At 38.8% G+C, this 20,900-nt stretch overlaps 1 protein-coding gene across 1 annotated transcript; it reads left to right on the top strand.

The window, feature by feature from the left end:
• The first annotated feature begins 2,161 nt into the window (after positions 1–2,161).
• Positions 2,162–18,646, top strand: cog3 (component of oligomeric golgi complex 3). Its single transcript, XM_006788400.3, has 23 exons — positions 2,162–2,363; positions 2,607–2,753; positions 2,853–2,914; positions 5,044–5,209; positions 6,223–6,297; positions 6,628–6,720; positions 7,709–7,834; positions 7,936–8,016; positions 8,103–8,146; positions 8,268–8,394; positions 9,026–9,117; positions 9,390–9,529; positions 11,232–11,392; positions 13,279–13,387; positions 13,480–13,598; positions 13,714–13,803; positions 14,420–14,540; positions 14,842–14,930; positions 15,056–15,190; positions 15,630–15,705; positions 15,815–15,942; positions 16,427–16,525; positions 16,692–18,646. Exons 1-23 carry the CDS (start codon positions 2,196–2,198, stop codon positions 16,719–16,721), a joined length of 2,478 nt encoding a protein of 825 aa, XP_006788463.2. The 5' UTR covers positions 2,162–2,195; the 3' UTR covers positions 16,722–18,646.
• The last annotated feature ends 2,254 nt before the right edge of the window (positions 18,647–20,900 follow it).

The raw sequence follows: 20,900 nt of genomic DNA on the forward strand, positions 1-20,900 counted from the left end.
TGCATTGAGCCACAACACGATTTTTGACAAGATTTGCTCTGACATTTCGTTTTGTATTGGAGTAGCGTGGCTTGAATTCTGCAGCGTCTCCTTTCAACAAAGTAGACAAGAGCAAAAAAAAAAAAAGAAGAAGATCTGAACTCTCTGTGACCTCCCCATGAGACACCCTGCAGACAAAGCCGTAATAAGTGAGCACTACCTCCTCCATGTAATGTCACCAGAGCTTGATTTTGTGATGTGTTCATTTTTGAGTGGGAAGAAATACTTGAAGCTATTTGTGAAGAGGATCTAGTCAACCAGAAGTATACTAAATGCTACACATTGCCAGCTGTCACTTCATCTCCTCAATTAAAAAATAAATCGTTAAATTAAAATTAATTATTGAAATTTGTCAGTAGATTTGTCAGCTGTAAAATAAACAGTGGCATTATAGTTCCTTCCTGTTAACTAGTAAGATTTAACTTAAGGACAGTTTTTTCTACTGATTAAAAAAAAATAGTACAACATGCTAAGCTTATATACACCAACTTTAGTAAAGAAACGCTGTAGCATAAAAAACACAAGTAGACACATTATTGTTTTTTGCACTTTTACTTCTGCATGAATAAATGGACGCAGACATAGAAGAGTTAATGGAGTGAAAATATCCCCGAGCCTGAATTTTTGTCTATTAAAAATGTTTCCCAGGGCTCCACCTGCTGGATTTATTTATTTATTTTTATTTTTTTTCTGTGATAGATTAACCTGTTGCTGGGTGCCATTTTTTGTCCCACCCACAAATTCCATCTGCCACGTTGATCTGTTTGTTTTGTGGTGTTTGTTTAGTAAAACCTACAATGTGCCTTCACCATAAGCTGGATGATAGCTGAAATTTCTGGTTAGGCATCTAACATTTATATATTTATTTATTTAACGATCAAAACCAGCTATGCACGAACAGTTACTTTCAAGTGGTTCTGTTATGACCAGTACACATATACACACACTTTTCCCAGAGAAACAAAATGCAATAAAATACACAAACAGGAGTGTTCCCAAGATTTTTTGAAATGAGGTGGCACTGGGGGACCAACAATCAGCTGGCAGGGGGCATGAGAAAACAGAACATTATATGAGAAATAAATATCAAACCACATCACTAAAAGACAAATTGAAAATTCAGCACATTAGAAAAACTTTAGTTGTTGCCTTAATAAATGTGCATTGGATGTGGGTGACCCTTGACCATGGAACTGAAACAAAACATTAAACACTGAGCCCCAAGGTAATGGAGCTCACAAATTGCAGTCTGGTTGCAACCATTAATGTCTATTGTTCTGCTGAGTGGTAGAATTAAAGACAGATCTTCCATTATTCCTTTGTTTTATGTTAACCTGTGCAAGGTAAAAAAGTAATGTTAGGCAGTGGACCAAGTCACTGTGAAGTACATATATGAGTCAGTTTTTTAAATCTTAACTTTGCATCTGTAATTAAAGAGCCTTCAGCTCATATTCATTTATTATTCAGTTGCATATCGTTATATAGCTGTATTACGATAACTCACTGAGGAGCGCAATACTGTTTTTCCTTAAAAACAGATGATGGTGTTGCAATGTTATGACAACACAGCTTTGGAGAGGTGACACAGGAGGCCCAAAACTTTAGCCACGTCCTTGAACATGAGTAGTTATAACTTCTATCCCTCCCTCCATCCATCCATCCATCCATCCATCCATTTACTTTCCCTTATACAATTCAAGGATGTGGAGGTGGAGGTCTGGAGCAGCTTATCCCCACCTGGCAGCAGGGGTGCATCCTGGGTAGTTTATCAGAAACAATTACAGACAGAAAACCTCAAATTCCCTGTCAAATCCACATCTAAACCAGTTCAGGAGAATGTCTTTGGACTGTGGGCGGAAACTCATGATAATATCTTCCTTTGTTCCATTTTGCTTAATAACTCGTTTTTTTTAATACTGACAAAATGTCATTTTGTAATTAAAAAAAATTGAAGACATAGAAGTTCTGTATATTATCCGTTTCATGCTTTTAAAATATATTTGCAAAAGTGTGAGTATTTTTTAAGACACGGAGCGAAACTCACCATCGCAGTGGGATCACCGACTGGATCGACCTCTTTACCAAGCCCCGCCCACACTCCCGGAACAGGAAGTACCAGCGCGTTGCTGCTGACGTTGGTGCTGTCTAATCTAACGATGGCGTCCACAGATCAGTCCCTCTTGGACTTAACAGATAAGGAAACCCGGGAGAAACTGTCGCTATGGGACCGCCGTACCGATGCCACGGCTCCCCTCACGGAGAAACAGATGGACTCCGTCCTGGAGATCCGAGCCGCGGCCGAAAAGCTCTCTGTGCCCTCTGAGGTGAGCTGGAGCTCTGGACTCTGCTAGCTAGCTAGCAGTGCTGCTAACTTACTTTCTAAACGCAAGTGATGTCAAATAAAAGTCGAGGCTGCCACTGTATGACCTTAATCCCCCCTTTCATTACGTTACAAGTTAATTTATCTGGCATGTATGTATTTGTGCTTCACCACCTCGTCAACATGTCCAGGTAGTTAGCTCGAAATCAAGGAGCTTAGAAATAAGGAGCCTTGTTTTGTTTTGCAGCTACCCATTGAAGACTTGTGTAGCCTGTCGTCTAGATCCTTGCAGTCCCCTTTCACTGCGACGGTTCCCGATTCAACAGAAGACATCCTGCTCAAAGGATTTCAGATGCTCAACATGGAAAACAATAGAATAGAAACTGCACAACAGGTGTCTGACCCAGTCAGCTTTAAGCAGTTATGCACGCAGTCAGATTTACTATACCTTAATAAGATGCATGGATGTAATATAATTCCTCCTTTTTTGTAGTTTTTTGCCTGGTTTGCCAAGCTGCAGGCAAACATGGACCAGGACGAGAATGCAAAATACAGGTATGTAAATCTTAAACTCCTCTGTCGTGTCATGCGGTGTGTAGGGCTGGATATTGATAAGATTATATACAAGTTATTGGCTGGATCCTTTACCAGTTGTCTAATTTATTCCTGATCAGTTTTCCAAAAAGATAGGCCTTAATAGGTCATGAATCAAGCTATGTATTAGTCTCAAGTGTACAGTACAAATAAAAAGTCTTGCTTCTCACTGAGGTTCGCATATGCTTCACTGCCATGTGTTTTTCATAAATTTTAATATTTGGTATTGCTCTGCTCCAGAACACCAGGCATTTTTTTTGTTTTCAAACCAGCTCTTCATCTAAATGATCATCATTGCATGTCTAAAATCACAATTTTAGACATGCAATCCAATTGAAGTTTGTGCATTCCAGGTTTTTGAGATGCACACAACTGACATTTTGATGCATTTAAATTTCAGTATATCAGCACAAAACCTTTTAATTAGTCTTTTTAAACCAAATATTAACATTTTTCTACTAAAATTGTCTCAGTGTGCTTATTCTATAAACAAACCAAAAGACGAGAGATACATTACAGCATATTTCTGTCAGTTTAACTCAAAATAAAATGAACTTTGAGGCATTTGTCATTTGTGCTTTAATTGGGTATCTGTCTCTTGTTGCAAGAACCAACTGTAGTCACCCATCATGCTTGGATTGAATCTTCCCTAATATCTGTTTTCCATCACTTTTATATCACGATGAATTCTTTTTGCTTGCTCATCGCTGACATCACCTAAATTTGGTGGAAAAAATTAGAGATGAAAATGTAAAACGTGCATCTTCAGTGAAATTCTGGCACCCATTCAGCATGTTGGCCATAAGCTCAGCGTTATTCTCTGCTCTGCGACAATTCTGGACAATGTGCACCAGTGCTTCCAAAGCTGCAGATTCATTTGGTGTCATTTTTCTTTTTGAACTCGTCACCGAGCATCTGTTCAGTTTTCTATCCAGTCATTCTAGTTGTTGACTACTTGGAAAATAATAACTTAAAAAAAAGAACATATACATGAACCAGCAAGTGAAATCTGTAAAGGTGTTGGTGAAAGTGCTTGTTGAACAGTGTAACAGATGTGTGCATTCTGAATCAGAGAAACACATCAGCTTTGATTTAAAGGCGTTATTAAACGTGCATAATTCTATTTGCAAGGTTCAAGCTTTCTGTTCGGTCAGACAGTCAGACTTATGTTCACCAGTCATGTTTGAGAAGACATTTGCATGCAGCTTAATAGTTGGTGAGGGCAGCAAAAGAAGGATCGATTTGCTGAAACGAGATTTCTAACCATCGGATATATTCCAACAGTTTTGTTTTTTAAAATCACTTTTTATAAAAGAACTCATTGGCATTTTTAAACAATGACTGGCAGACTGAACAGGAAGGTTTGACCCGGATATCCACTAACTTTGCGAAGGCCAGCAGACAATAGCTAGAGGTTTTCCAGGCTGTGTGTGCGTTGACTGGGTGTTTGTTTAGAGGAAGACAAGGTTGAATTACATGTTTTTGAAAGAATAAATCAGAATCAAACATGATGCTCTGTGATGCATCCATCCTTCGTCTGCTTATCCAGTTGAGGGTCGTGGGGGGCTGGAGTCGATCCATCCTACTGTTAGAGGCAGGGTACACTGTGGATAGGTCATTAATCAGGTGTAACACACAGAGACAGACAGCTATTTAAGCTCACATTCACATCTACTGTCAGTTTAGAATCACTGGTCTAACGCCATGCGGGAGGAAGCTGGAATATCCAGAGAGAACCCACGCAGACAGAGGTGTGACAGTGCTAAACACTGCATCACCATTCTCTCCCACCTCTGTGCTTTATAAAATGCACCATCATACACTACTCACTCAGTTTTCAGATCTCTTAATTGCAGCAAAGTTGAATGAAGTAAGAAATGACAGCTCACAGTGTGCGCTGCTTTCACATACCATCAGGCATGCGCCGCTGTGTTAGTTTCACTCAGCCAAAAAAGTGCAACCAGCAAGTGTCACCTTACTGTTGCTGTTGTCAAATTTTCTAAAGCATGAAGCCAATATTTAGCTTCAGTGCACTATGCTGTCAAAGTTGAATGAAAGGAAGCAAAAGATAATGTCTGCTTTCCACTTAGGAAAACCAGAGATGATCTAAACTGCTACCAGGAACACTGTGATGTTATACTAAAAGATGTCAACACAGCTCTTGAGCACTTGGATTCCCTTCAGAAACAGTACCTGTTTGTGTCCAATAAGACCGGCGCCCTACATGAGGCCTGTGAACAGCTTCTTAAAGAGCAGGTGAGATGTGCACGGGCACATCAGACTGTGAGCACTTTCCTTTATTAAAATCAGCAGATCCCTGGCATGTACTTTAATGCAATATAAAGCATATATAATTATTAAATAAAGTTATTTTTGGTGTCATTTTGTAAAGATTATTCTTATTTTAAGTTGATCAATATGTGCTTGAAATACAGATTTCCTGCTTTAATTCAAGTTGTTTTACAATAAAATTGTATTAACTGTTTATGAATTCAAGTCAAATTTATATGAAGTCCCCAGTTTTCAACATTAATTGGACAACTGCCTGAGAAGTAATTTCATGGCAAGATGAAGCCTGTTCCCTCGTTATTTCATGACAAATGAAGAAGATAAAAAAAACTGTTTTAAATTTGTAATTAAAAGCTTTTCAAAGGAATATGAGGATGTCAGCGAGATGATGATTCAAGTGAGGGAGATCATCGTTAGGATAAAAAACAAAACAAATGAACCTTCCAGAAAAATAACATAATCTTTAGAAGTGGTCAAGTCAGCAAACTGGTGCATTCTTAAAGATAATGAATGCACTGGCCAGCTCAGCTATGCCAAAGAGCCTGAAAGACCACAGAGAACTAAGTGCGTGATGACAGAATTATTTCCATGATTAATAAAAACTACTTCAAAATATCTAACCAAGTCAAGAACACTCTTGAGGTGGTGGATGTATCATTGTCAAGGTCTACAAAGAAGAAAATGAAATTATGGACTATACCAAACCAGGGATGGTAATAATTGTTTCGCCATTCTCTGAGGAATAAATTAGTACATTGTTGAGTCTGCTGTTAAATATCTTATAAATGTGTTATAAACTCAAGCTTTTTGCTTTTTCCTTTTTTTTTCCCCCCCACAAGTGTTGGAGATTTGTGCTCAGGCTTGTAGAGACTGGACTGTTGTTAGAAGCTGAACTGAAATTAAAGTCTTATAGCATGTTTTTTTTATTATCTATTTTTGCTTGTTTTAACAATGGTGTTTTGTTTTCTCTCTGTTTGCAGGCAGAACTTGTTGACCTGGCAGAAAGCATACAGCAAAAGCTGTCATATTTTAATGAGTTAGAAAACATAAACACGGTAGGCTGTGTCTGTCTGTTTGTTCGTTTGTTTGTGTAATTGTTAAATGACTAAAACTATGCACTGAAATATGTTTAATTGGTTATTAGATATAGATTTTGTTTTCGCACTTAGTTGCTGTAATTTTAAATAAGAAATTATTCTCAATTTTTACATCTTGAAAAATAAGACGAAGTAAAATCTGTAGTTTCTTGTTTTTTTTCTAGATATAGATTAAATTTTTACTGATCTGAAATTATGAATAACACACATAGCAGTGTTTACCAAAAACATTTTTTTAATTATATAAAAGTATTAATTAATTAAAATCAAATGTCTTTGCCTTTGCAGAAACTGAACTCACCAACCTTGTCTGTAAATAGTGAAGGTTTTATACCAATGCTGTCTAAGTTGGATGACTGCATTGAATATGTTTCATCACATGTAAGTACCTTGTGCTGTCAGTTTTGCCTTTGAAGATCTTGTTTTTACCTTTTTGTAGGAATATCAGGAATAGAGTAATCATCCAACATTTTTGTTGGAAGCAAATTTTCTTTTATGTAGTGAATGCACATTTACAGCGTGTGATGGAAAGGTTCTGTAAAAAGATCCATTAAAATCAAAAACATGCCCTATATTGTGTTAAAGGTCATATTCTTTTACACCTCTAAAGCATTTTTAGTGCAGATGGTATTTTTTACAACTTTTAGTGAAAGTCTTGTTATTGTCCCTTGCACTTGTGACCTGGATCTCTACCAGCGTGTCAAAACTGCAGACATTGTTGCTGGGAGACAAATCTCATGAGTGGTTCTGATGGTGAGGGAAAATTGTTTTGGTATACCTCCAAAAAAGTGCACTGTGAGCCATCCCGCCGTGCACAATACTTTAGATTGTTTCCTCAAAATGTTCTCCGTCAGACACCTCAGGATGTTACAGTAGAACTCAGCATTGATACAATTTATGTTGAGCAATAAGCTGCCTTCAGGCTTGGAAACTCAGGAGTCATCAACTTAAAAAAATGCTTGCTCATACCCAGAGATCCAGATGTCTTGATGAGCCTCCAGATGAAATCATGGTGAAACAGGAATTTGTGCTTCCTCTCTGTGTGAGTTTGAGGTCCAAAGTGAAATTGCAGAGTGCACAGTGCATGTGGTCAGAACAGGATTTACAGTCTAGAAATAGCACCATGGACATGACCAGCAAGGTGACCTTGAGCGTGTCAAATCTTTTGATTATTATGGAGGTGCTCTCAGAACACTTTAATCACACCTCATATGCTCAGTGTACATTTACAGTGAGTAATCAGGCACCGGTGAGTAATCAGGGATGTAGACAAGGGGGTGGGGATCAGGGAAACGCAGACCAAAATGATAACCTGTGATAACTCCAGAATGAATGATGTTTAACACTTACTTATCTCTTTTCATTCCAGCCAAGTTTCAAGGACTATCCTGTTTATTTGGCCAAATTTAAACAATGTCTCTCTAAAGCTATGCACTTCATGAAGATTCACATTGTAAACACTATGCAAAACCTCACAAGCCAGTTAACAAAAAGGGTAAGTAAGCATTCTGTTTTTCTTTAGTGCCATTGACCACTGGTACACACACTGTATGCGTTTAGTGGAGTTTAATTTTGATTTCTTTTTGACTCCCACAGGATCCAATGGGTTTAACTAATGCAGACAACGCCTTTACCCTTTACTATGTAAAGTTCAGAGCAGCTTCACCCAAAGTTCGGGTGAGTTTAACGTTCTGTCGCCTGCTATTTATGCAGATCATAATTTTCTACAGTAAAAATCAAATTTTCTTTTTTCCCCTCTTCAGTCATTGATTGAACAGATAGAGCAGCGAGCAGAGAAGATTCCAGAGTGAGTATTTCTTTAGAAAAAGCAGCAGTGACAGCGGTAGCATTAACCTTTTATAAATGTATATTTTTTTTATAGTTAATGTGCTAAATGAAGTCTTCTATATTTATATTTATGCAAACAGATACCATCAGCTTCTTGATGAAGTTCATCAGTGTTATCTTGATCAAAGAGAGCAGCTCTTAAGTCCCTGCATTACATCCACCATTACTGACTTGACCAGCCAGAACAGCAAAGACCACTGTGCTTTGGTAAGTCTACTTAAAGGCTGAAATGGCTCTTTAGATATAGTAAGGTGACATTTGAGTTTGCTAAGAATGGACAGCTTGGGGCCCTCTGGGATATTTTCTGCACTGTGTTGAAGCACAAAGCTGTGCACATTATAAATGACCTTAACTTGAAATTGTGAACAGCAGGGGTCTAGAGATTTCTCCTGTTTTATTCAGAAGTGGATTGCTTTGGAGACTAGGTGTTGTCAGTGTATTCCTAGTCATCCATAACAGTGCTGATTATTACGCTTTGTGTTTGAAATTTTAATAGACCCAAAAATGGCACAATAAAAGTAAAACTTTTTTCTTTTAGTCATCTCCAATTTCATACTTCCAACAAAACCAATCCAGTTTTGAAGCCTGCAAAGGCTCAGTATTTTGACACTATCATGGCATTTGAAACAGTTCTCTAATTGGCTAGTTGGGGATGCTATAATTAAAGCATTTCATGCAACAGAACGTCATAACAGCCGCACCATCTGCTCAGGTTATGCATCTTGTTAATGACTGCTGTAATAGGTGGCTGTATCATTTATGTGTGTTTGCTTGTTTGAGGTGAAGCCAAAGTATTTGCAGGCAATACAGCATGTGATCATTATGTGTATTTGTACAGGTTCGCAGTGGCTGTGCCTTTATGGTTCACGTGTGTCAGGATGAACACCAGCTGTACAATGAGTTCTTCTCCAAACCTACACCTAAACTAGAGTGAGCGGTATTCACATTAGTGTTTAGTAGCTCATGCAGGAAATGTGTGCTTGTTTAAGGTGTGGCATTTTAAACAGAACAATAGGCATTTCAAGTTTTGCTTATTATGTGCAGTGTTATGACAGTTTGTATTGTAGTTTAAGGGCTTTTTTTGCATATTTAAATATCCAAATGCCATTACTTAAGTCTTTGATTCTGCCAATGGAAGCTTAGACAGAAAGTATCGTATATGTTTCTTATAATGCAATGAAACAGTTTTTAATATCTGACAGTGAGCTGCTGGAGAAGCTGTGTTTGTCCCTGTATGATGTCCTCCGGCCTCTGATAATTCACATCATCCACCTGGAAACCCTGTCTGAGCTCTGTAGCATCCTCAAGAATGAGATGCTGGAAGATCATGTTCAAAATAATGGTATGTTGGAACTTGGTTCCTTTTTCTTTTTTCTGTAGGCGATTATTTGACTTGCACAGTCATGAAGAGAAGTTAAAAAATAAATTCTGCCAGCTCATCAATATTTCTGAGATGTTCTGATTAAACGGTCTTCTTCAGTGCCACATCTCATATCACAACATGTCAGTTGAGTTATTGTCAGGACTCTTTTTCAGCCTCTGTTCTGTGTTGTTGATTGATAGACTTGTATCTTGTGGATCGATGTTTTTGTTGCATCACCCAATGCTTCTTAAGCTAGAGTTCATGTACTGCTTGGCTGAAATTCTCCCATAAAATTTAAAATTTCTTTCAAATAATTGCAAAGCCTCTTGGCTCCTGTTCAATCACACACCACAGTTGGGATGGGGTTTTGATATTGGTGCGGAGTGCCTTTTTTCTGTTCTAACACAGCAGAAATGTTGTGCAGCACCGAGGCAAACTTGAGACATGTCTCTTTTTTTAAAAACTCTTGAGAGCAGTGGTATTTTTTTGTAGTGTTCTTCCATTACCGTCATTTTCATTTACTGCTTTTCTTCTTGTGGACATGTGATCAGAGACAAAGCGAGCTGTGAGTGAGGGTCCTTGGGTCCTTTTTCACATTGTGCGCTTGGCTTGATTTTTGCCAGACACCCACTCCTAGGTAGAGTAGAAACAGACCTGATTTTCTTCATTTTGTGGTGAGTTTGATAAACTCCCAGGTCTGCAAAATTCTGGGATAATTCTGGCTGGATTTGTAGAGTTGATTGATATTGTTTAGTTTCCTGACACCGACCCAGCTTTTAAACTTAGTCAGCAAGTTTTCAATAGGGTTGAATTCAGGGCTTTTGGATGGCCAATCCAGAAGCTCAAGTCTAGGCTGCTCTATCCATTCTGAATCCAGTTTTGATGTGTGTTTGGGATCATTGTCCTGTTGGAACACCCAACTTTGTCCAAGCTTCAGTCATCTAGCTTTTGATTTGAGGTGTGAAGTTGAAGTTTGAAACTTCCCAACTCGTATAAATCTACAATTCACTTTCTTAGATCGTCATTGGGTTTCACCGGACCTTTCCATTTTGTTTCAGGGTTTTTTTGTGTATCCGTCAGCCCAGTGAGAAGTGTCAAATAAATCCTTTTTATAGTGTTAATTTGAAATATTAAAACTATTTGACGTTTTAACATGAGCGTCTGCGTCATTCCAGCTGCATACTGTGTATCTATCTTACAGACAATAATTAAAAGTATTAAAGATCCCCTTTAATGAAAACATCCATTGTTAAAAACGGTAAATTATTTTAAAATTACAAATTAGCTACTTTTATTAAATGAGATGTATTGTTCCCCACAGAGCTGGATTGTATTTGTTGCGCTATCGAGGCACTGCACATGGATGTGTAGGCGAACGGAGACACAGCACACTTTCTCGAATGGATTAATGAATCATAGCAAATACATTTCAGAGCAATAATCAGCTATCGCTCCAATAAGTTTATCATCCCATGAAGGAGCTGCAAGAAAAGATAGGATTTATTTGAAGCTTATAGGGCAAAGAACAACTGATTTCCCTTTGTGTGAGACCAACACATTTTAAATCTTTTTACATAATATTCAGGTTATAGTTCAGGCCCTAAAGGGACTTGTATTTGTTGAATCTTTTCACAGCAAAGTAGTGGTTGAACTGTAAACTGACCTGCGTGCTTTCATGCAGCTGCTCAGCTGGGGGCCTTTGATGCCGTTGTGAAGCAGATGCTGGAGGACGTTCAGGAGAGGCTGGTCTATAGGACTCACATTTATATCCAGACCGATATCATAGGCTACAAACCAGCTCCAGGGGATCTGGCTTACCCTGAAAAACTGGAGATGATGGAGGTAAGGTTTTTATGCTGAAATATATGTTCCTTTTTAAGATCTCTGTTATGTAGTTTTGCAGGCAAGCTTTAAGGGATAATTTGGTTTGGTTCTTATTCAAAGGCAGTGGTCCAATCCAAATTTGTGCCCTAAGACCTAAACAGTTCACCTAGTATGTGATTGAGTGTTAAAAGATGCAATTGCTCAAAATATTACGAGTAGGAGTAAATAAGACTTTTGACATGTCTTATTACTTTTGTAGTGACCAAACATGTTATATACTGCTGTTGGTTTGGGACTTTATACTTTTTTTGTCTTAAGAGTAAAGATACTTGAGAAATAACAATAACTTGAGGTTAAATTGGTTCTTTTGTGTTTGTTTACCTTTGACTAAATCTTTTGGAGCTCACCTAGTTGGTGCTTTGATGTCTGGGTAACATCTTGCTGAGTGGGGACTTTTTTTTTTTAAACACAGTGCTAACCTTTGGCATAAAGCTAAACTTATCTTTCCCTGTAATTTATGATATTTTTGCCACTTAATTTTCCATTAAAGGTCTATTTTTAAAAAGGGTTTGGTGGAACTGAAGTCATTATTAGTCATTAACCATCTGTGCCCTCCTCAAAACCACCAGTCAAAAACAGTCATTTCACCTTGCAGAACATAGGAGTTACCCTTTAAAACATCACAGCTGAGGCAGCTGTTTTAGCTGCTGATTGGAAAGGCCTGTCTAACAAAAAGAGGTGTAGAGGTGAAAGTATTCCTGAATACGGCATGCACTTTAACTGATACAATTTTTGGGTTAGCTGGCGAAAGCACATTTTGCTGCTGATGTCTTTCACAGCAGTAAAGTGCTTTTGCTTCCTTTTTTTGTAGGGAATACGCCGTGAATGAGTTCCTCATACAACGTCCTTTCAAAGAACCAGAACTGTCATTTTAACTTATAAATTCTGTTATGTGCTGTGGTGTCATACTTGTCCCTCTACATATGCTTTTTTAAATAAATAAATACTGCTGTATTACTTTCAGCTTCTATGCAGTTAGCTGCTATGCAACCTCGATGTAATTAGTGCTGCAAAAATAGTATTTTCATATACTGTGTATGTATTTTATTTATTTATTTATTTATTGTTGATACACTAGTTTAAATTATATGTCAGTAGAAAGGAAAAGTGGTGATCACAAGCTCCCACGCAAGTGTTTTTTCATACGCACCATTAGCACTGTCTGCAGGTCCATGAAAAGATATTTTAAGTGTGAATTTAAGCCTTAGAAAACTTAAGTTTCATGAATGTCTGAACGTGTTGTTAAATATGCCTTTGAATTGTTACTAATGTCTTAAAATCTTCTAATGTCTTGCATACATACACTCTCTCAAAATCACACATTCTCTGATATTTCCTCTGATATTTATGAGTCTTTTTGTCTCGCTTCTTTGACTTTTTTAAGTTTTATTTTATGTTAAACTTTCAAAGACCCATAGATTTCTTCTGTAGAAGAGACATCTAACGCTTTCTGTCTGCAGCTTCATAATACATTTGAATGTTTTAAGCTGAATTATGCAAATTTATTACTGTGGAATTTCTTTGGTCTTGTGAATACTCAAATGCCGTTAGATATGCCTTTGAGTCCTAACTTTTATTTAACGACTTTTAAATGTTTTGCACCTACACTTTTTTTTTCTCCATTAACATCAGATCACCCTGATGTTCTTAGTATTTCTTTAGATGTTTATCTGACTTCCTGTTTGTATACAAACTTGTTTTGCAAGTAAAATTTTATATTCATTTAGCCTTTTCGAAACCCTTGGGCCTTCCATTGAAGCAAAAGTGGAAGAACATGACTTTCCAGAATCTTAAAATGTTCCTGCCTACCAACTCTCGCCTTTTACTTTCCGTGTCTTCAATAGAAAATTGCTCAGAGCTTGAAGGAAGAGCAGATGAAGCAGATGTCACAGGAGTCCGTTTTTTCTGATGTACAGCTTGACGATTCTAGTGGAAGAAGAAACAGCAGCGCTGGTCTGTGTTTCCAGATTGTGACACTAGCTTCCTGACAGTGTTTGGTGTTGCTGTCATTTATTGCCCAATGGCTTCTCCTCTTTTGAATATAGGCAAAGTAGAAGCATCTCGCCTCCAGACATCCGTCTCTCCTGCAGATCTGCATGGCATGTGGTACCCTACTGTCAGACGAACACTGGTTTGTCTGTCCAAGCTCTACAGATGTATTGATGTGAGTTCTTTGTGTTTATTAGTTGTTATTTTTTTGTACAGAAACATGTACAGCATTTATTTTAACGCTTTTAAATTTCTTATTCATGCATTTCCAACTCTTGGTCTTTTTCCAGAAAGCAGTCTTCCAGGGTTTATCTCAAGAAGCCTTATCTGCCTGCATCCAGTCCCTGCTTAAAGCTTCTGATATCATCCTTAAAAACAAGGTTGGCATGCAGCGTAGAGTATGCCTTTGTATTTCTTCTGAGCTTTTAAAATTGCATTTTTTATTTAAAAAAAATAGTCTGGAAAGTGCCTTTCTTTTTATGTAGTAAATAAGATGTGGTCCCCACCAATGAAAAATTCCTTCAGGCTACAAGATCCTTAACTAAAGCAGCTGGGATGTCATTTAAAGTTTATTTTAATCGGTACTTTATTATGCTCCACAGAGTGTTCAGCAGACCATCCCTTATTTATGGGCTTCTCTCACCTTCAAATTTGCTGTCAATATCTGTGCTAACTGGCCCATTTCAACCTAACGCTTTAAATTAAAGCAGCAGCATCAGTCTCAGAGGACACATTCCCACCCCTTGTTGATGTCTTTTTCCAATGTTTTAGTTGCTAGTTGAGCAATAAATGATTTCAGATGCCTTTCCCCCCCCCTCACAGTAATATGTCCCTTTCTGGCTATGGTTAATCAGCAGTTATTAATTAGGCATATTCCCTTATCGTCACTGAGCCCATGCTTTTTATGTTCTCTGTAGTTTGGATAGTCATCAGATGTCCTTTTGTTCTTGGCTGCCTGCAGTGTAGATTTTACCGTGTGCCTTTTACGTTCTGTAGACACAAATAGATGGGCAACTTTTCCTGATCAAGCACCTGCTGATAATGCGTGAACAGATTGCCCCATTTCACACCGATTTTGCCATCAAGGAAATCTCACTGGACCTGAAAAAAACGCGAGGTAAGATAATTAAAGGTGGAGGGAACATTGACGTTCAGCTCCATAAAGCCACTCATTACATTTTCATGCTCATTAAGCAACTTGTGCCTATCACATGCACCGGTGGCAACAATTAATGTGGAAATTGTAATCCAACACTATAATGTACATTAACCAGTGGCACACAGGGCAGATTTGCTCCCCCATCACCCTCCTTATAGTCAGTAAAGTATTACATGTGGCCACTAGAGGGCAATCTAATTCTACACCAGCACAGATTTAGCATCTCTTCTATTTTTTCTTTTTTCTTTTTTTGGTTAAGATGCTGCCTTCAAAATCCTGAACCCTAAGGCTGTTCCCAAATTCTTCCGACTTAACAGTCACAACGCCATACTTGAATTCCTGTTGGAGGTAGTGTTTTTTTTTCTTCACCTTTTTTGACTAAATATACCATACACTTTATGTACTTTGATAGCACCCTGCCTGAGGGAAATGCCACTTGATAGTCCTAAAGCCTTTTTCTCTGTGGCCCCCAGGGAACACCAGAGATAAAGGAGCACTACATTGACTCTAAGAAGGATGTGGACCGACACCTGAAGTTCAGCTGTGAGCAGTTTATTCAGCAGCAGACTCAGATCTTTGTGGGGAACCTTGAGGAGTTTCTCACCAAGGTAACTGTTAGAGCGAAGGCAGAGTTAGCCTCAGGCAGCGAAGGCTCATCCTGACCTTCATTTTTTTCAGCTTTTACCTTTTACAAACATCATTTGCTTATTCAGTGATCACTGAAGGTCTCGGTACTTAACTGACAAGCGAAGATAAAATGGCAGTTTGGTTTTTTTTCTTCATCGAGAAAATCTAATTCAGTGTGTGTGTATATGTGTTCTCGTGCTTTGTGTTCTTTCAATGCAATAATTCTACCAGGTAACACACTGCCTATGCCTTCTTTCTACCTACCGGACTCTGTTTTGTGCTATTATTTATGTAAATACCGCTCTGATTGAATTAGTTTTAATGGCAGCAGACCTTCTTGTGCTTGTTTTCTTACCATAAATGACACAATTTAAGCCTTTTCAAATGTTCATGTTTTGCCTTGGCTGCATCTGCTTTCAGGTTGCAGCTCTTAAAACTATGGCTATCCAAGGTGGTCCCACGTACAGTCTGTCTCAGCAACCTTGGGCACAGCCAGGTAAGATTTGTCTCAGGAAATGCCATAAGCATCGTACTGTAATTCATCAAAACCTGTATAGTAAATGCTAGAGGGCATGTCAGTGTTTTTTTTCTTTCTCTCTTTTCAGCAAAGATCAACGATATAGTGATGGCTACCTACCGCGTGATGAAGAGCAAGCTGCCAAGCACTTTACAGAGCATGTCCTTGTACTTGGCCAATAGAGACACAGAGTTCATCCTTTTCAAGCCTGTCCGGGTGGGTGGCAGCAAACCAAGGATATAGCATGTTACTACATGAGTCACTTTCTTTTTAAGCCATTGTTAAAGCTCGAGGAATCCAAGAATCCTTTAAGACTGTCTTTACAAAGAAGGGATATTATGCTCCCCAAGGTCCAATCAGCAGTTTTTAATAATATAAATAACACAGTATTTGCATGTATTATTTTTCGAGAGCTATAGAAAACGGTCACGTTTGAAATCTACTTTTGGGATGACTCTTGTTTAAATTTTGCCTTTTAGATTGTGCCTTTAGCTATAAATTGTCAGTGAGATTGAACTCTAATAGAGAAATCTTTGTGCTGCCTGTGTACTGTTCGTCAAGGTGCCAGGTGAGGCTGAATGAGAGAGAAACAAAATTCAGCGGTTGACATGGAAACAAGATAGCGAGGGGACATAGGCCAGATGGAAATGCGGTTTTAATTTCCTTCCAGCACTCAGTAATAGGATGGCTTTTTCCACAGAATAACATCCAGCAGGTATTCCAAAGACTGCACGCTTTGCTTCAGGAGGAATACAGTGGAGAAGACCTTCAAATCATTGCATGTCCATCTATGGAGCAGGTACAGCACTGTGGGATTAGCACTGCCTAAAGGCATCTGACTTAGTTTTAATAACACTGCTGCAGCATCCAAAACTGCTGAAAGCAACTTGAGTGAAGAAACATTAAATAAGGTATATCAGCTAAGGCACGGTGAGCACTCATCATTTTTCACGGCTCTCTTTCAGATTAACCTGCTGCTGTCTGTGAATAAGTAATGTGGGGTGTAAGGATTCTGATTTAACTGCCTCTGGATAGTGATGGGCTGCTCCAGCGCCGGCCATGACCAGGAGCTTTGAGGTTGAGTGGGCGAGATGACCAGAAGACTGCACCTGAGCTGCATGCTGGACCAGGAGAACTGAACCAATAGCAAAAAAAAAAAGAAAAATCAGCACAGGGCCAAAGAATTTTCTATAGAAACTCAAGTAGCTACAAGTATGAAGGGGGTTCAGGTGAAGTCTACACACAAACTGGGAAGTGGAGATTATCCTGTGGGTTACTGAGTTGATCATTTTGTTTGACTAAAATTAAATGTGGTGTTGGGGGTTTTAAGGTCGCTTTGTTGTAGAACAAATCCATTTTGAAAAGGGCGGATTTGTGATTACAGTTGCATCTCTCTGTACACCAAATCGAATTTGCACACTCTGTGATGGTGGGGTGCAGGCAGCGGCGCTTCAGGTGCACGAATGGAGCCACTAAGCAGTCGCTCATCAGCGCAGGTAGCTAACAGCCAGTAAAAGGGGCTCACATTCAGGTCTCCCTTGAGTGGTTTGGAAGGGTAAGAGAAAATGCTGCAAAATGTTTTATTCATCTATTTTAAGCTGTAAGAGTCTTTGTAACACAGTTAACAGAAATATGATGACCTGTAGTACGTGTGTCTCAGATCCAACAAAGTTTTCCCCTCTAATCAACGCAAAATCCAAGCAGCTGTTTTTTCACGTCCTTACAAATTGTTTTCTTATTTCTATTGCAAGTGTGTAAAGACAATGGAATGTTATGTTTTATACTTTTTCCTTTTATAACTAAGTTTATTAAAACAAATGTACTTCTACTCTATCACAATAATAGACTGTTGGGAGCTGTGCCCAGTACATGACTTGTGGGTATGTTTCCTGCAAAGTAACAAAAGTAACAGGACATTATACATGTAACTTTTGCGTTGCTTTGTCCCGTGTAAAATTATGTGTACAGTTATTATATTTAAGGACATTCTGATTTAAAAAAAAAAAAAAAAAAAAAAGTTGATGATCTTCGGCTCGTTTTATAAAGCTTTGTCACTGAATTCAAATTCGGAGCACACTGCAGTTTTAGTCACTTCAAACAAATGAGAAACTGCCATTCAAGGACATCATCGGCTTTAGGGGGTCTTCTTGGCAGACCGTTGCTGTTTCACTGGCAGCTGCCGTCTTTCCATCTGAGAGATGAAGCTTTGCTGGGGCTTGACCTTCTGTGGACTGACAGGCTTTTGATAGGTGATGAGGGACTGGATGTTCTGGAGCAGGACATTGATCTCTGCACTCTTCTGCTGCAGATACCTCTGAAGCATGTCAGACTCTGGCAGCATTAGACCTTTGCCTTGATTCAGCTGCGACAGCAAGGCAGTAGAAAGGAGAATCAATGCTTTGGTCTAAAATTAGGTTTGCTCTTCGTATCTTGTATTCCTGCAATTCCTAAAAAACTATAATAATAACACAAGCCACACGAACTTACTTTCAGTTTTGTCCAAACTTTACACTGACTTTATCAGTGTTTTGGATTGAATGCAGTTGTGTCGAGCAGAAGAGCTGTCACTGTGAAACACTACATGATGCTTATTGTCAAGACAGCTCCGGTGTTTTGCTTTTGTTTTGTTTTCCTTAAATTTTTTGAGTTACTACAGTACGTGCCTCCACATGAAGTCAGATTTACCCTTATAAAGAGAAGCAGCGGCTGAACAATAAACCCCTCAGGGGTCTTACTGTCTCTTCCAGATCGTTTGTCATTTCCTTCTGCTGCCAAGTTTGTCAATAATTGAACAGTGAAACTTGAAAGTCTTCAACAGAAACATGCTGAGAACAAAACAGAATTTAATTATAAAGTAAAATGCTCATTTTATACCAATTACATTTCCACTATGAAGAAAAATAGGAAAAATCATTAAAGAACCAATTATAGCCATCTCCTTGGTAACCAGTAACCAGTCCTAAGTTGCTTCAGTGTGAAGCTGCTAATTTTGGTCTTTAGAGGATCACACATAGAAGACCATTCAGCTGTCAGAATAGCTTATTTTATATGTATTTATATAGTTAAGGCTGGTAATCAAAATGATGTGCAATTGTTTGGTGAATCTCTGATCTTCAATTAGATATACACTAAAGACTCACGTGAATTTTCTATCTGAAAAAAAACTAAAAATGTCTGGTAAGTGGTGCCACCCCTGATGAGCCAAATTTATTCATCAAAGAAAAACAAAATTAAAGGAACACACAGAAAACAGATCAGATCTTAATGGGGAGAAAAAACAATATTGACTGGGTAATGTGTTAGGAACAAAATGATGCCACATCATCTGATGGGAATGAAAATGATCAATCTACAGAGAGCAGAAATCAAACACACCCAAAAAATTCAAAGTGAAAAAATGATGTAGTAGTCTAGTCCATGTTACAAAATGGAACTCAGTAGTTTGTATGGCCCCACATTCATTGCATGTGTATTGTGTGCATGCCTGACAGCGTCGGGATGTGCTCCTAAAGAGAAAACGGATGGTGTCCTGGGGGATCTCCTCCCAGGTCTGGACCAGGGGACCACTGAACTCCTGGAGAGTCATTCCAGCTGCTGGATGGTAAAACATAATGTCACAGAGGTTCTTTGTTTTCTTTAGATTTTGCAAGCATGGATGCCAGTCAACAGTATCTAATCCTTTATCCAACAGGAACTTTCTCCATACTCCCTTCACATAAGACTGGGCTTTGTTATGCACTTGGAGAAACCCAGGACCTTCTGCACCAGGGTCTAAGCATAAGGGTTATATATGGATAATTTTTATACCTAATGGCAATCAGGGCATAGAGGTCTATGCATCCCTCCAGACCATCACACTGGTCATGCTGATCGATATTGCAAACAGCATAATGTTCTCCACGGCTTCCTTGGAGCCTTTCACGTCAGTCACATATTCAGGGTGAACCTGCTCTCATCTGTGAATAGTACAGGGTGCCAGTGGTGAACCTGCCAATTCTGGTATTCTATAGGAAATGCTAATTGGGCTCCACAGTGCTGGGCAGTGAGCACAGGAGCCACAAGAGGAGGTCAGGCCCTCAGGCCACCTTCATGAAGTCTGTTTCTCATTGTTTGGTCAGAGACATTTTGTGCCTCTGGCAGTGCTCACTTTGTTCCTCCTTGCACCAAAGACTGCTGATGGGTTAAGAAGCTAGAGTAACTGTCTTGTGGAATCTCCTCCATGGTTTTGGGATCGCTGGAAGTCACAACACAACCTTCTGGCAATGGTTCATATTGATGTGCGTTCTTGGAGGAGTTGGACCTGTGTGTGCTTCCTTTGCAGTGTCCAGGTAATCACCTCATGCTGCCAGTAGTGACACTGACCTTAGCCAAGTGCAAAACTAGTGAAAACAGTCAGAAAAGCTAAGGAGGGAAAAAATGTCATTTTTGGGGGGTTGTCTTATTGTTGCCCCTCTAGTGCTCTTGCTGGTAATTTCATTAACACCAAAGCTCCTCTACTTCTGTATTGAAGGTTAGTGTAGGGCAATGAAGATTTGACACTACTTTCAGTCCAGCATTATCTAGTTTTACAGCCAATGATATATATTTTTTTTTTTGTTTCAGGGAAAGCAGTTTCCTAGCAGTCAAAGCATCATCTGAAAGTCAGTTATGGAGAATGGCATAAAATAGTTAATAGAGTATACAATAATATAGCTGTGACATGGATGAACAATGGGAAGGCAGATTTAATCTGCATGAGACGCCTTTCTGTAGTCGATGGTGTGTGTAACCTGCTTTAGGTGTCTGCTGATCTAAACCACTTTTTGATTGTAAACCTGCAACATCTTGCAAAACCTGAAGCATGTTTAAAAATGTTAGATTTATATTGTTTATTGTCATTTATGCTTAGAAATATTTAACCATATATGCTTAGAGGTGTATAATCGATTGTGTAGTGATAGGATGTGTGATCTTTGGCAGTCTGCATAGGCTTGGTGTGCATTCCAGAGTGTTCTGGCATTCACACCCACATTCTGGGAGCATGGGAGAGGGCATACCTTCTCTTATTGTTTTATGGTAGGATAAACGTGTCTATATCTGTTTTAGGCTAAGTGCCTTTTGTTTAGATGAACTGTTGGACTTCCAAACCAGCAGGGTTAGGGAAGTCGTTTATGGGGTCGCACTCTGACCACACA

The sequence above is a fragment of the Neolamprologus brichardi genome, chromosome 16 (genome assembly GCF_056152115.1).
Source record: "Neolamprologus brichardi isolate AB-2024 chromosome 16, ASM5615211v1, whole genome shotgun sequence".
Classification (NCBI taxonomy): domain Eukaryota; kingdom Metazoa; phylum Chordata; class Actinopteri; order Cichliformes; family Cichlidae; genus Neolamprologus; species Neolamprologus brichardi.

Coding starts and splice junctions, on each gene's coding strand:
- cog3 (XM_006788400.3), top strand. CDS start 2,196: ATGGCGTCCACAGATCAGTCCCTCTTGGACTTAACAGATAAGGAAACC. Junction 6,721..7,708: donor TTGAATATGTTTCATCACAT/GTAAGTACCTTG, acceptor TTTTCATTCCAG/CCAAGTTTCAAGGACTATCC. Junction 13,599..13,713: donor AGCTCTACAGATGTATTGAT/GTGAGTTCTTTG, acceptor GTCTTTTTCCAG/AAAGCAGTCTTCCAGGGTTT.